General features: G+C 36.7%; 1 protein-coding gene across 1 annotated transcript in view; it reads right to left on the bottom strand.

The window, feature by feature from the left end:
- Positions 1–13,028, bottom strand: part of ntm (neurotrimin) — a 358,155-nt gene extending 345,127 nt beyond the window's left edge. The window contains exon 1 of the mRNA XM_065259412.2: positions 12,823–13,028. Within this exon, the coding sequence (XP_065115484.1) occupies positions 12,823–12,883 (61 nt within the window). The 5' untranslated portion in view covers positions 12,884–13,028. The remainder of the gene's footprint in view (positions 1–12,822) is intronic.
- Positions 13,029–16,742: the final 3,714 nt, after the last annotated feature.

The following is a 16,742-nucleotide window of genomic DNA, read 5'->3' on the forward strand; positions in this document are numbered from 1 at the left end:
AGTTTAGCAAGACTGTACACTGGACAAACCTACTGTAGGATTGCTTTTTTTAGAATATAAAGTCCGCTTCCTGTGACATTAGAGGAAAGAGAAATAAACAGAGCATTTGGAAATCTCTGTGTGCACAGATTGGATATAAAATCTAGGAAACAACAGCATTTAATGTCCCTTACTGCAAGTATTATTGTATTACAGCTGTAACCGACACACCCTTGAGGAATCCTAACATAAATCCATACCTTACCCCGTATCGGATGAATTATTGAATTTCTAAGGCTACACTCGCCTGTATTAGCATTTCAGTTTTATAATTTAATGTCGGACCCTCCAGATTATTATTATTCAGTGACTCTAAGAGCACCATGACTAATGTACCTGCTGAATTTGAAGAGATGTTAATTCACTTTCCAAAGTTGCTCAAAGTGGTCCAAAAGTGACCACTGCTCGCCAGATAGAAAGAGGGAATTAAGGGAGGTGAAGCAAAACTAAGTAGGAAATTACTTTCCTTGTAGTACTCAATAATTGAATGGTAGACTTGAATATCAATGTTGAGGAAAACGAAGGAGTGATTCAAAACCAATACTCTTGCGATAGTTTGTTACGTCAATCAATCTGCGCAGTGCCACATGGTTTCAATAGCTGCGACATGACACTACTGGATTCAGACTTTGAAAACATTTGGGATAATGCAAGTACACACATGAAAAGCTAGTAGTTTTTGTATATTTTAATGCATATTGTGCCTTAAAATAAGCTTTTATGAAACCATGCACTTGTAGTTCTACTTATCTTATGCTCTGAAAAAGTTATATCCCAATTAAGGCATCCTGCAATCTTACTCGTTCAACCGAGACATGCAAATGAGACATCGCAAACATTGCTTGATTAAGTGTCAAATTTTAATAAGATGAGCTGATATCAGGCCCAACTTAATCTGAGGTTATTAAGAAGGGAAAATAAATTACAAAATATTTATATTTACGAGTCATAGGTCTCAAATCTTGCATGACACGGTGACATAAGAGCTGACATCAATGATTTCAATAAGATGAATCCTCCAATATATGGCACGACATGGAGCATCACAGGGTCCACTTACAACAAAACTTCTCCAGGGAAATGAACATTTCCATAGCTTGCCAAAGAGGTTATTGTGTTTTGATAGCCTGTGGAAATTGCTCATTTCCATTTCTAATAACAAATTCAACTGAAACACAACCATATCAGCCAGGGATTTCCGCATACTGGAATTCATAAACAACTGAACAAAACACTGTGTGCTTATTGTTTGCTTAAATCACTGGATTTATTTAAACTTAAACTTATGCTATGTACCTCATATTGATTTTGATCAGTTCCTTCATTAAAATGCACTGTGGGTATTCAAAGACAGTCGATTTTATTGCGCAGAAGAAAACTGCACAAAACCGCTCCTTCAAAAAAGTAATTGTCAGGGAAAAGAAGAGATAACAAATGAGAATGTCTATGCCTATGATTAATGAGAAATAAATCATTTTAACAGTGACCCAAAAAGGCCATTAAGATTTTCACTCAAGCATTTAACATTAATTATGACAAGCCTTCCATAAGCCTCCATGAAATTCAATGAGCAATGAGAGTCCCAGCAGAAGACAACTCAATAAATGCTGAGTCAACTTCCATTTTGTTAAGAAATGCTTTTTTTGCACAAAGCACACCATACGACCTTAACAACATTATGTCAGCGTGTTCGCCGAGTCCTTAAAGTCTAAATCGAACCTCCCGGTGGATGTCTAAAACTTTACTCGCAGCAATAAACATACTTTGAATTCAGTGTGATTAAAACACTCTCCGCTGAAATCATAACACTTTTACATTGTCATTTTGTCTTTATCTGATGTGAAGGGACTTGGCAAATTCAATATATTCCAACTTCTTTATTGACGAGCAATATCCATTATTTCTTAAAAGCAGAGAAGCAGCACTCTGATAGATTAGTGGAGCTTTTTTCATCAGGGTTTGTGCGGGGTAAAGGCTCAATCCCTGATAGCTCTAATTGAAATGTCCACGCTTTACCTTCTCTCTCTCTCTCTTCATGGAAACCACATACTAATCAAAAACAGAAGGATTAGCGGCCAAACATGTGCTGCTCGATCACACAGTCCACCATCTGTTAAATTAGATACAACACTTAACCCTGATCTTCAAAACCATGAGACAGTATACTGTATTAGTGCTGGCATTATGAGTAAATATCAAAGATATAAAGGGGGTATATCGTGTTTTCAAAAATATATAAATGCAATATATTGATATAATATTGTAAATGTATGTAAATGGCAATGTTAAAGACTGAGTGGATGCCAAGACACATGAAAGGTGTGGTCAACTAATTCCCTGCCAGCCTTTTTTGAAAAAAAATGCCCGCATGCATTTTTTGTGATTTTCACAAAAGTTTCACAAAATGCCTTTCTAGGAAATGTTTCTTCTAAAAATATATACAAATATATCAAATAAAAGAACAGACCCTCTGCTTTCAAACAAACAATAAACAAACAAACAAAATGGGAAAAAAATGTCATCCTATCTTTATTTATTTTTTTGCATATAAACTCTAAAATATGGGTAATTTAATTGCATTTTTGTGAAGGATTTTTTTTGTAGAGATCAGAATTAAAATGATTATCAAAACATAAAATGAATAAAAAATTTTGCTTCAGTTTTTTTTATAAATTGGGTAAGAGCATCATCTAGTGAATAATCGCAGTATTACAGATTACTATAAAAGCACATCAGGAACATGTTTTTGTAATGCAAATGTTTTCTCTTAATTGATGAGATAACTTGCAATGGCGGGGAATGAGTTAAAAACCAAATAAATTAGATCAAATACTCTTTGGACTTGTTTTCATTGGCGTATTCAAGATATTTTTTGCTATTTTGACCAGGGTTCCCGCAGCATATTTCAGTTAAGGCAGCCCACCTAAGCTTGGAAACCCTACCGCCTTAACTAGCTCGTCCAAAAAAAAAAAGTTTGATGCATAAAAGGCCGTCAAGTGCATCTCGGAGACTACCGTGAACGCGCATCACACCGCATGCGGGGACGCGGGCCACATGGCCGAAATGAGAAAGACGTGGTCCGGACCGTCACTGTCTGAAGGATAACTAGCCAATTGATAAAACAGTTCATAAAACAGTGTAGACGCGCTTCACACCGCGAGCGTGCATGCGCACCACACGGCCGAAATGAGATAAGACGTGGTCCGTCATGTCTGGAGGATAAAACACGTGTCCGTGAGAACTGTAAGTGGACTTATGTTTTTTTTTTTAAGCCTGTTATTGTATTAGTCTATTAGGGCTGTCACTTTTGAGAAAAATCTAATTCGAACGGATTTCGAATATCATGCAATGTATCCGAATATATTCGAATATCTACCCCCCCCCCCCCCCCCGCCGCCGCCGCGCATAAAAAAAACCCTAATGGAGATTCAATCACAAAATTATTAACAGTGCCAGTCATAAACAGGGCTGTCTGGATTACTTTTTTTACTTAATGTTTGAAACAGGTTATCAACTTATGAATAACAAACTTATTCAGAACAGTAACAAACAATAACGTGACAACTTAAACAGCAGCATGAGTAAGGCATATAGCCAAGCCCAAACGGAATTCGCGCCCGCAGAATTCCGCGGATTTAATGCCCGTCATTGACAAGCACACATATTACACGCTTGAGCGTGTTTGTGAGAACAAATCTCATTGACAACAAGCACCCATACATAGCCTATCCCGTGGGTTTGTGAGCCGTCATTGACAAGTACATTAACCCTGCGCGTGCTGTTTCCTTGCCCGTTTTTAATGATAGAGAGCACACAAACCCTTTGATACTTGAGATGAAATTAAACTTACCGCTGAGTAAAGCAGCTCTACCTTGACTCTGTCGTCTATGTGACGCGTGACAGTCAGCACATGATCATTTCAAATCCGTTTACAAGCCAAATGCTGTTGTTGTTTAATATAAAGTTTACATTGCGTTGTAAAAATGATGAAATTATCTTCATACATGCTAATTTCATAATGCGAACGTATTAACACAAGCTTTTTATTCTGCTATAATATTTAACACTATAAACAATATGTCATTTTATATACAAACTATAATTCTATCTTGACATGCACATGAGGTTCATTTTGGTCCCATTTGATTCGCTCTCTTGCGCTCAGTTGCCGTCGTCTGTCTCACTCTCAGCCTCCTTCCTATTACGAGGTGTTACTGTGAAAAATGCGCTAAACATGTCATTTTAAAAACCGGATGGTTTATTTAAAGTTCGAATATGGATATTTCACGTCATGTTCGAATGCATATTCGAATATCGAATAAAAAGTGACAGCCCTATAGTCTATAGTTCTTTCTAATTTAAAGTAAGTTAGCGGGTGATTTTGTTGTTTGAGCAACCTGCTAAGGTTTCACGTGCCTGTTGATTAGATATAATTGTTGAGCGCTGAGCTCACGTTATTCATGTGCATTATTTACATGCCACAGTTACACTCCTTTAAGATAATGTAATTAATAGAGGGAAATAATCAGTATTTACAATTTTTGCGCTATCTATCATCGTTCGCCAGACGTTCTACAACATCTTGCTTTAGTTTGTGTTTATTAACCCTTTAGTTTCACATCATCACGCAGTTATTCCCATTAGAGGTATCTGTTAAAAACATTTAATTCATTAATAATCTAGTATGTGTTCATGTTTTGGCATAGTTTCTTCAAAATTAAGTTTTATTTGAGTGTTTTAAAACTAAATATTTTATTTATTAATTTGATTACAATATTTTTATTTTCATCATGACGCATACGCCCCCGCCCCTTTGATTGTCACGCCCTTGGCCCCGCCCACCCGACCAACCCTACCACCTTAACTAACAAATTTTCTGCGGGAAACCCTGTTGACCATTTTGTCCAATTTCAATTTTCTGCAAATAAATAATTACTTAGGAACTTAACGGAGATGTTGTCAGTAGTATTTTTAAGAATCAAATATAGCTGCATTTTCATTAAAGATTTCTGCAAAACATTAGCGTTATTTTCTAAATGTCAACAAAAACTATTGCGAAAGGACATTTCCATTAACCAATGTTACAGTATGCGACTAAAACTTAATTTTGTTCATACGGCGTCATACGGCGTCACGCAGACCAATAGCATCAAAATGCAGCGAGAGCGACTCGAAAGAGTACAGAGCGGTCGACTCCCAAATGTCGCTTTTTGTGACGCCACATGAAGTCTCATGAAGGACACCTCTGCTGTCTTGTCATTCAAAGAATTTTCATGCTATATTTAAAGAGGGCAGGGATTTTATGTGAAATTGCTGTGTTTCTATTGGGCGCATTTTCAGTTCAGTATTGGAATTTGCGCAAGTTCAAAGGTGATGGAAAAGCAGCTAGATATAATTTTACCTAAAGTCCCCATGAAATCAAAACTGATGATTCTTATATTTTAATAGAATGCTAAATTATAAAAAAATTATCTGTGTGGGTCATAATTTTTTGATTCATGCGCCCTCAAACATCAAAACATCAAAATCTATAAATGCTCTTCTGCCCTCATCTGGCAATCCTTTTCTGATGACATCAGCTTGATGGCTTGGGCGGAGCATGCGTAAACCCCGCCCCCTCTAACTGTCAGTATGCTGTGAGTTGCATTTCTGAATGAAACGCCTACTTTTCTATATCCAGTCAACTCACTTATGCGATTTTCCGTTTGATTCAGAAATACATCAAAATACAGACGTCGAATGCTAATCTTTGTTCAAATAGGCTTTAAACACAACGTTTTCAGCGATGTGTGATTCTATATAATTATTTTAAATATATTGCCGTATGATATATGTTCTTGTTATTCATTGCATGTGTGATATATATCCATAGTCGTAATGTAAGGCAGGCTTTGCAAAGAGGCTAGGATTAAAAATAAAAAGCTATATTGGAAACTAAAAGCAAACCAGTAAGTACTGCCATTTATTTCACATGTGAAGAGGATGCACACAACTGTTAAAGAATTTTGTGTTTCATTTAATGGGTCTTAGAAAAAGCGTTAGTGAAATATTAAATTGACTGTTTCTGTTACAAGAAGCCTTGACTAAAATAAAAGCTGACCCTCAGGGAAAACATAGGCAAACACATATTAAATTAAAAACGTGAAGGTAAAGATTTTCTTTGTACAATACAGCAAGAATACTGCAAATACTGCAAATATCCACTTTTAAACTAAGCTTGGGGGTAAAGTGTACAATGCTGTAAAACAAACTACAATTAACCTCTAACCTGTGTTAACACAAAATCAATCAACTATTTTATATGTCGTAACATAAATGAATGTCTAAATGATTTTCGTGGTAAAAAGAAATAAGTCCATTTTCAGGTTTCATATCCTCTCCCTACGAAGTCATGCTAATAAGACAAAGATGAAGTCTGTGTTCAAAATTTTACACCCCTCCATCTCAGCAAGCAGAGCAGAGACAAATTTGACAGGTTCATTAATGCTTGAGAAGAAGGCATACGTTCTTGGCGAATACCATTTTGAAATGTGTTTCCAGAGTAACACAGCACTGGCTGAAGCACATCACATTATTAGGCTCAGAACTATGAGACCCTTCAGAGTTCACATTGCAAAAACATGAAAAAATAAAGCTATTAATGTCACAAAATTCAAACACCAATCACGCCCATTTGGAAATTGCGTGAAAGGCACAAAAATAGTGCAGTCTACTGCAAATTGTCAGAAGATCTAATGCTTTGAGCAATCACTTGAATAAATGTTTGAAATGTCAAAAGTTTTTCAATGCTATTTTGTTTGACGCAGGCTACATAGAGACAGTTGTATAGCTTTGCCAGCTTATGTGAGGGCGGCATTCTTTTGACATGACAACTCATGAATAGACCCCTCTATGGACGTTTGCAGCACAAACTCCAAATCTAAATATCCGGTTCATTCATACTCTCGAATTCACCCACTGGACACATTATTGAACATTTTGTGAATTGTGTCTGGCAGAATCTTCCCACAACTTTGCAACAGTAATAGGGACACATGATAACATATAGATATTAATGACATTCCTTTTTTGCAATATTTCCCTTTATGCATTTGGCAGATACTTACAGTGCATTGCAAGGTATACATTTTTGTGTTGGGGATGTTGACAATTAATTGATTTCGATTAATTGTCAATAAGAATTTAATCGTTAAAGGTGCAGTGTGTAATTTTTAGAAAGATCTCTTGACAGAAATGCAAAATAATATACAAAACTTTATTACCAGGGGTGTATAAAGACCTTTTATAATGAACCACTATGTTTTTATTACCTTAGAATGAGACGTTTTTATCTACATACAAGAGGGTCCCCTTACGTTGAAGTCGCCATTTTGTCCCACCATGTTTCTACAGAAGCCCTTAAACGACCAACTGTTTTATTAAGCTGTCTCCGACAATTACATGTTTTTCTGGTGGCGGCTTCCGTAGCTTCTCTATGCGTTTCAAAAGTGAGGGGTGAGCAGTGGACTGCGCCATTGATTGCAATTCGCAACCTCACCACTAGATGCCGCTTAAATTTACACACTGCACCTTTAAAACGTTACAATTGTCGAATAAGCAAGATCATGCATGTGTGTGCAGCGCATGCGCAAAACACACACACAACCGGAGAAAAAAATGAAGCGAGCGCACACATATATATTGCATATATGCCACTGCAGTAAAGGCTTATATCTCTATTAATATTACCGATTATTCGATTGATTGATCATTAATTTAAACGATCATCGAATATGGGAAATTGCCTACCCAATCTCATGTACATGCGTATAAATAGCACAAAGTGTGAAAATCGTGCAATACATATGCCAAATTCCACTTTGGCGTGCATATGATATGCCAGTCCTTCCCATTCACTTAAATGGTGCATCTTTTTTGCCGTTTTATTTATTGGTTTCTCAATTTTTTTCTGTTTTTTTTCACTTGGGTTTAGGATTAGATTTGAGATTTGCTTAAGGAGGTTATTTAATATACAGATTTCTCCATGTTTTTGTCTATATTTAAGCCATGGTCGCTTGAAGTTAGGGTTAGAATTGGGGTTTGGGTTAGGTTGTCATTTTTATATAACAAAAAGTTGTTCTAAGCCTAAACCCAGGCGAAAATGGTAAAAACCAATAAATAAAATGACCAAAAAATGCTGTTTAAGTGAATGGGAAGGACTGGCGTATCATACACTGTAAAAAACAACCTATAGAATTTACTCAAAAAAATTGTTGTAACAATTTGCACTCACTTTGTTTAAGTAAATTATATCCTATATATTTGATTAAAAAGTACCTAAATTTAATTACTATGATAAAGTAAAAAAAATTAGGTAAGGTCTACCTATTTTTTTCATAACTAATTACTTATAAAAAAATGAATAACATTAACCCTATTGGTATTAAGGCACAGATCTATTAAATTATTATTAATAATGATAAGCCATTAAGAAACATTACATATTACTTATTCAGAGAGGGTTGAATAAGAAAATAGTCATGCACAAGATTGCATAAATTGCTTGCTTTATTGACCAAATAACATTCTGTAAACATTTAAAACTAATTATTGGACGTATAATAACCCCAATACATTTCAAGTGAAATACAACATATCATAGTTTTACATAAAGCTTCTTGAACATATTATTTCATAAAACAAAATAAACCAAGGCTTCATGAGATGTTAAAAAACCATTAAAAGCAAGATTCCTAAATACTGTTCTTCACGTTATCATTAGAAAATTAAAGAAGACAATAATATGAGAGGAAAAACTGATCTCATTTACCTCAGTAGACTAGCATGCTATATCGATACAAACAAACATTTCAACTTCATTTAAAACTTAATAAGTGCAAAAATACAACTTCATATTATGCTATAACTCACAGTACACGTGCATAAAACATTGAACACTAACAAGAAGTACTTACATTCAATTTTAAGTGATTCAACTTCATATACAAGTCTCATATATAACATATGAACTCCGAAATACTTTTTTGAACAGACATTAAAAAGCGAAAGGCAACGTTAAGTATATATCCGTAAATGATAATAATAATAATAATAATAAAATGGCTTCATAAATGGATCCCTTCTAAAACAAAACTCAATATATTAACAGATAAATGCAAGAAAACTTTTACAGTAATTATCTAGCATCGACAGCTTTACCGTTGTTTGTTTGTCTGCTCGACGCCCTCCCGTCTGTATCGTACATCAACCGTCCGCTGCTCTCTCTCGTCACGTGGCTTGCTCAAGTTCAACCACTCATATTGAGCAGCTCCGCTGTTCACGAGATTCAGACATGTAAATAATAATAATGGAAGTTAATATTTTAATCATAAATATGGATATTTATTCGTATTCGCAGGTGCAAGAACTGGGCGATGTTTCATTCAAAGCTAACCTGAATGACATATTCTAACCTATCAATCTGTCAACAACAGAGACAGAGAAGCACGCAAATGACTAAACTTCTGGTAGATTTTACAGTTAACCAACTTAACATTTCCATTCATGATGATATCAACAAGTTAAATAAAAACTTACCTGTCAACAAACCGCAGTTCTCCCGCCGATATGATATGAAAAAATGGTGACTCGAGTCCCGCCTGGATGTTGATTCATGCGCACTTTGCGGTGCTAAGGCCAATATTTTGGGGTATATGTTACTTATTTTTTTAGTATTGCAGTTATTACTGTTAAAAATTGGATAGTGAAGGTAGAATATACCCATTATTTTTTATTTTACTTGCTAGCTTATATACTTAATTAAATTATAACTAATTTTCATGGGTTAAATTTAACACCCTCCAGAGTAATTTTTTATAGTGTATGCACGCTAAAGTGGAATTTGGCATATATTGCACGATTTTTACACTTTTTGCGCTATTTATACGCAACTCCGTGAGACCGGGTTCAAATTGCATAAATTGACATCCCTAGTTTGAACTCATGACATTTTGCACTAATTCTTAGCTATACAGGAGCAACATTCAATTCTACTTAAAAGTACAGATTACGTAAAACACATTTGGCCCCAAAATTAAATTTCTGTCATTGTTAACTCACCATCAGGATTTTTTTCAGCAGAACAAACAGGACATTTTTATCATGTACTTATCACTCTCTTCCATGCAATTACAATAAGGACTGAATGCATACAAAAGGAGACAAAAGGCACCTTACTGTCATAAAAGCAGACAAAAATGTGGATTATCACTGATAATCTTCACCTCCAGCAAGTTCTTAACTCAAAGACCGCTGTAAGACTGAATCAGAGAGGACAGATTAGTTTGATTCATGAAGGAATGATTTACACTGGTCTTGTGAAGTAAATCAATCACCACCTCTCTCATGAACTCGCCAAGGATAGCTAGGCAGATGTCAAGATTTTCTGTTCTTCACATAAACCTTTTAAACGGCTTCAGAAGACTTATGATATAATACATGTTTCATATGGACCTAATTTATGAGCTCGAGTGGCCATTCATTGTACTGCATGGAAAAGAGCAAACAGTACATCACCGAACATTGCAGCGATGCAGGTTTGAAATATCCAGAGGGTATGTAAATATTCAACGAGTTTGTTTTTTGGGCAAAATTGTTTTGAGATTCCAGACCTGAATAGCACAATGTTTTCTGCTCCAGAAAGTCAAAAAGCTCTATGAGATTATTTCCCAATTTCCCATAAATTCAGAAACATTTTGTCTACATTTTGCCTGCAGCGGATTCGAGCACGATTTAGGCACGTTTCAGACCAAACACAGAAGAAATCTGATTATTGATACAAGCTTTGGTCACAGACAAATGAACGAAGTATGCAGATATGTTTAAAATCATTCGTTTTTCTGAAGCTAACAATGTTTTCAACAAAGCATTTTCTTTTTAACAACCAACATCATTGCTGCATGAAGTTTGCTTTAAGTTGTCATTTTGTGTACTTAATTTCGGTAAATGCAGAATCATATTTCCATAATTGAAAAGAAAGCGCAATGACAAACAAAGCAGTAATTGCAGTCCTAAAGGGTATGTCAATAAAATGGCGACAACCGCTAATGTCCCATTTCGGCACTCGAGGAAATGCATGAGCTCTCTTGTCCTTTTGATCAAATTAGCAAAGAGGTAATTTCACATCTGGGCTAAAACCGGTACCACTTAGTCTCTGCCATCATCGATGGCTAATGTGTTTAATTTGCGTAATAACACACCACGCTGAGACTCAACGGGACTGTGTCACTTTGGAAAGACGAGCCTGCATTTGATCCCTTAATAAAAGGCACCTTTAAACTAAATATATGGCCATTCTAACATCGAGCACAGAAGGATTACACAGTAATGTCTTTCCGGTCCGTGCCGGAGCAAACCAAATTGTCGACAACACTGTTGCATGTCCTCAAGCATCTTCTAGGAAATACGACTACCTTACAGTCTGTTTTACTGTAATGATGTCTGCTTCTTCTGCATAAACTCTAGTTATGATTTGAATTCTTCTCAAGTAATGATCCTGAAGATGACTTCAAAGGCAAGTTCACTCTTTTAAATCACTGCACTCCATTCTCGCACCGAGAAGCTGGACCACAGCTGTGACACCAAATTTCAATTTAATGACATATAATTACTGGCAGGGCTGAGACAGCAATAGAAAAGTGTCAGGGGTTCAATGTACAGTCAGGCCTGAGGGATGTTGGCTTGAGCACTGCAGGGGCATCCTGGCAACACCCTGGCAATCACTGCCTTCCCCCTTCACTCTCTCTCTCTGTTTCAAGAAAGGAAAACACACAGGATCTAACTTGTCCATTTAGTTGAAACTACAGTAGGAAGACAAAAATGTATGAAATTTTGTGTTTTGTGAAGGACGTGCACGGTCTGGTACTAAGCACTTGTCCTATATTCGGAGTACTTGAGAGAGCTCTTAGAAACAAACTGAGTACTTAGCTCATATAAATATTCATTTGATCCTAAAGTCAGTCACCACTTCAGCTGAGAATAAAAGATTTCAGTTTTCACAAGCAGTACCCTGTCAAAAAGTACACCTTTGCACGGCTCATTTTATGGAGGGTATAGTAGAGCCTTTTTACTGTACCCAGATCATTTTTTGAACAGGGGAAGTTAACCATGATATTTGTAGTAAAACTTTGGTATACAAATGGTAATCAATCCATCAAAAACATTACTATACTTTAAATGTTCCTTTTCTTTTTTTATCCATTTCAAATGTTCCAGAGCAGATCTTGCTCTTAAAATAAGGGAGGTAAGTGACAACCAGCTCGCCTTACTGATGTCAGAGCATATGTTAAGCAAGGGACTTATTGTCTGTGCAGATTAACCCTTCTTAACTCATGGTGAGTGTGGATTTGCAAGCAGCATCCGATCTGAAGTCGCTACACTGTTGCGCAGTCACGCAGTGCAACAAAAGGGAGACGCGCGCCCTCCAAACGCACTTTACCTCATCTGACCATCTCAGGAGAGCGCCTTTCATAAAACTTTCAAATGCGAATGAAGTCACACCTTAGTCATTCGTGTAATAATATTAACGCGTGAACACATATCAACAGCCCACGATGAAGTCGAACCACACAGAGTTGCACTTGTCTTTCTCCACAGATCAGAGAGTGCGCGCACATCAAACACGAGACCCTTCACAGCGCATCACTGACGCGCAAAGATGCTTTCACGCATATCAATAATGACGAAGACTTGTGACATGAAAAACACTGCAAAACATACGACGACTTTGCCAAATCATCTTCTTACCTTGTTGAATCAAAGCGATGCCAATTCCTGTCAGGACGACCCAGAACACCGGATTCTTCATGGCGAATAAAGCAGGTCGGCTCCGGTTGTGCGCGATTTTCTTGTGTTTTTTGCCAACAGCGATTTGAAAATCCGGAGGAATTAGTGAAGTGTAGTTCCAGTCTGTAAGTAACTGCGAACTGGGCACTCGCTCACTCGCGCATGCGCTGTGGAGTCTCTCAGTCAGTGAGGTATTGGTTCTGCTATCCGCGCATTTAAGCTGCAAGAGGACTACAGAGATTATGTTGTTTTTCAACCTCCCGGTTTTATTTGCTCACGAAACGTGACTGTACATTTGAAAAGCAACGCTGTTTGCTGTATAGCCTATTAAATATTTAGTTATGTATTAATGCCATTGTTACCATAAAATTAATTCACCCACTAACCAAAAGAGTTAAAAGTCTTATTATTATTATGGTTTGACTTTTTCAGGTGAAGCTGCTTTAAAACAATGCAACATTGTATAAAGTGCTTTATAAATGTGATTTTAGCACATAACTGTGCAAAAGGTCATGGGTTCGATCCTCAGGTATGCATACAGTATGATAAAGTGTATTATTTTGAATGCACTGTTGCTTTGGATCAAGTACATACATGTTAAATGTAAATCAGTACTTAATTAAAAACGTGATGCCAGTTCTTCTCGAAAATCAGTTAAACAAATGTTGGCCTACCTCCAATAGCCATTAATACAAACTAAACAGATGCACTTCTGTTAGTCAGCAAAACACTCCACAAAAGCCAGCATTCACATTAGATATGCGCTATAATAAATTGTTTAGTTTAAAGTGGAGCACCACTTCAGCAAATGAATAAATATTTTGTAATCACTTGATTTCACTGACAAAAAAAACTGCATCTGTTCTTAAGCGTGAATTAATTTTGTAAGAAGATTAGCTTTCCAAGGTTTCATGTTCCTTCTTGAAGACCTCAGCAGGTGACTTTAAATGTTAAGTTTGGCTTTTGAATGTGAAAAATCATTAGCCGGCTCAGTGGAGTGAAACGTTTTTTTGTCACTAAAACCCCATACGTCACATAAAAGAAAAAAATATAAAAACTCTCAAGCAATTCCCAGTAGAAACGGCAAACCAATCTGTAGAAAATGAAGTGTGGGAAAAATTGATTATTTGACAATCTTGCTTAACTGAGTATGTCAAGGCAGGGCGTGAAGATGATTAAATTCATTGACACTCTCTGACACAAATACACTGCCTGCTACCTTGACAGCAAGCTTCGGCAAGTCACGATGAGCATCAAAGCTTACAGGTAAATGACCCTTAAAGGCGGGACTGAATGAAAAGTGTACACAAAACATACTCGGTACTCTAAACAACAGACCTGTTGTTTGACTAAGACTTTCAATCACAATCTAATCTTGTCCTTTCTTAAGAAAATGTCTCATCCTGTCATAATGGGGTATTTTATAAGGGGCCATCTCACTCGGACCATGATATTGGTCTCTAGACATGTCTATCCTATCCCTTTATAGTTTATTCTTCTGTTCACTCTTTATATATCATCTTTCAAGTGTCTGATATACAGCACATCTCTCTATAATGCAACCTACATTCAAGCTATACATTTTTATATGTGTGTTAACTGCAAATCATACCCACAATCTTTGTGGTGCTAGCACAATGTTTTACCTATTAAAGGGGACATATCATGAAAATCTTTTTTTTTTCATGTTTAAGTGCTATAATTGCATCCCTAGTACTTCTATCAACCTAGAAAATGTGAAAAAGATCAACCCGGCAACTTTTGTTAAACCACTCATGTGCAAAAATAGATCATTTTGGCTCCCCTTGTGATGTCAGAAGGGGATAATACTAGTGATGCACCGATGTATCGGCCGCCAATATTTATCGGCCGATTTTTGATGAATTTGAAACCATCGGCATATCGGCAATCGGATGAGAAAGGCCGATACCGATTGTTTATTAATTAACTGCATAAAGAAATCCATTATATGTAAAAAAAATTAGTTAATGTTGTTAATTAAATAAATGCTGAATTGCAAAAACCACCTTTGAAGGTTGTCATGCTGTCTTATTATATTTGTTTTAGCTTAATTTGTGCCTCTCTTATTATGTTGGTCAGTTGAATGTTAATTAGATCCAATCCGTGTTCAGGTTAAACTAATTTGATGCAGAAATAAACTAGCTAATAGACCAACTGTATAGTATTGTATACAAGTGTTTAATATCGGTATCGGCATCGGTATCGGCCAGAAGTTGTTTGTTTAAATCGGCATCGGTATCGGCCCAAAAAAATCCTATCGGTGCATCCCTAGATAATACCACCCCTTAATCTGCACTATCCAACCACGACACTGCCATTTAGTACAGAGATCAGCTCATTGGCATTTTAAAGGACACACCCAAAAACGGCATGCTTTTGCTCACACCTACCAAGTGACTATTTTAACATGTTATAATAAATTATCTATATGGTATTTTGAGCTTAAACCTCACATACATACTCTGGGTACATCAACGATTAGTTGACATCTTAAAAAAGTCTGCTGAAATGTCCCCTTTAAGCTGCAAGAGCATATATTGGCAATAGTAATGCATTTCCATATGTATGTAAAGTTGCCCGCTTGTGAATATTAAAGTTTATAAGTAACTAATTTCTTTCTGTATATTTAGATTTGCCAAAAAGGTTTCAGCTCTGCATCTGCGGATACTTGGTGGGTCTGTATCAGTTCAGATAAATTGGTTTCTTAGCTCTGGCACTGCAGACTGGGCTGGCAGCATCGATGAATCTACGCCCGAGGGAAAAGCCTGTGTTGGATGTAACCAGAGTTCAGGGTAAGTTAATCTACAGCGACCAAACTGCATTGTTAGAACGCTCAAAGAATTTGAGCTCCACAGATGAACCTGTCCTTATGGTGTGTGCAGTCAAAAGTCACTTTTTGTGCCATGGCTCCACGCTCAGAGCAAATGTACTGGGGGCAGTAATGGGGACTCTATGAAGGGGAGTGTTAAACAGAAAGGCCATTTAAAATCCCATAATGGGAGACTGGGAGCTTACAAAGTCACCTTGCCTGCTCCGTGATCCTTTAAATCAGTGCTGCCTCCACTGACCTGAGGACAGTCTGCAGCAGCCTTAGTCTGAGAGTGACAAGCACATTAGTCAGCGAATTCACCTTTTATGTGGTACAACTCTATCAAATGAGATACATGCCTTTATTTTGTCTGTCAGAGAAAAACAAGAAGCTGTGTGTTCCACAGTCAGAAAAAAATGGTCCCTGGCAGTCACTGGGGCACAATCCTTCAAAAAGGTCCTAATATGTACCATTTAGGTAGAGATATGTATACATTTGGTGTCAATATGCACCTCTGAGGTACTATTATAAACTCTTTGGGGTGGTTTCCCGGACAGCTTAAGCCAGGACTAGACCTTAGTTTAATTAAAAAATAAAAATACTAGTTTTAACAAACATGCCTTACTAAAAACATTGTATTTTAAAACATGTATGTATTTTAAGATATGTCAGTGCAAGTTCAGTTTGGACAGCTCTTACGTTTATTTTAGTCTAGTCTAATCCCAGTCCGGGAAACCGCCCCATTAGGTACAAATGTGTATTTCTGAAAGGGTACTTGGTGACCCAGTGACAGTTAGGGACCATGTTGACCATTTTTTTCTGACAGTGTTCGATGGCTGTGCAACCAAGATATATAATCTAAGACATATAATCTATTTAAGATGACAGCTACAGATGCAATGGCTGTTTTGTAACTTGATATGGAGACTCCTAAGTGTGATATTCACTGAAAAAGTTAACAAAACCTTTAAAAACAGTAATACACATAAAAAATGTTGGGTTATTTTCAACCAGTGTTGGGTAAAAAAGGGACAAACCCAACCTGTTGGGT

The sequence above is a fragment of the Paramisgurnus dabryanus genome, chromosome 10, assembly GCF_030506205.2.
Source record: "Paramisgurnus dabryanus chromosome 10, PD_genome_1.1, whole genome shotgun sequence".
Lineage (NCBI taxonomy): Eukaryota > Metazoa > Chordata > Actinopteri > Cypriniformes > Cobitidae > Paramisgurnus > Paramisgurnus dabryanus.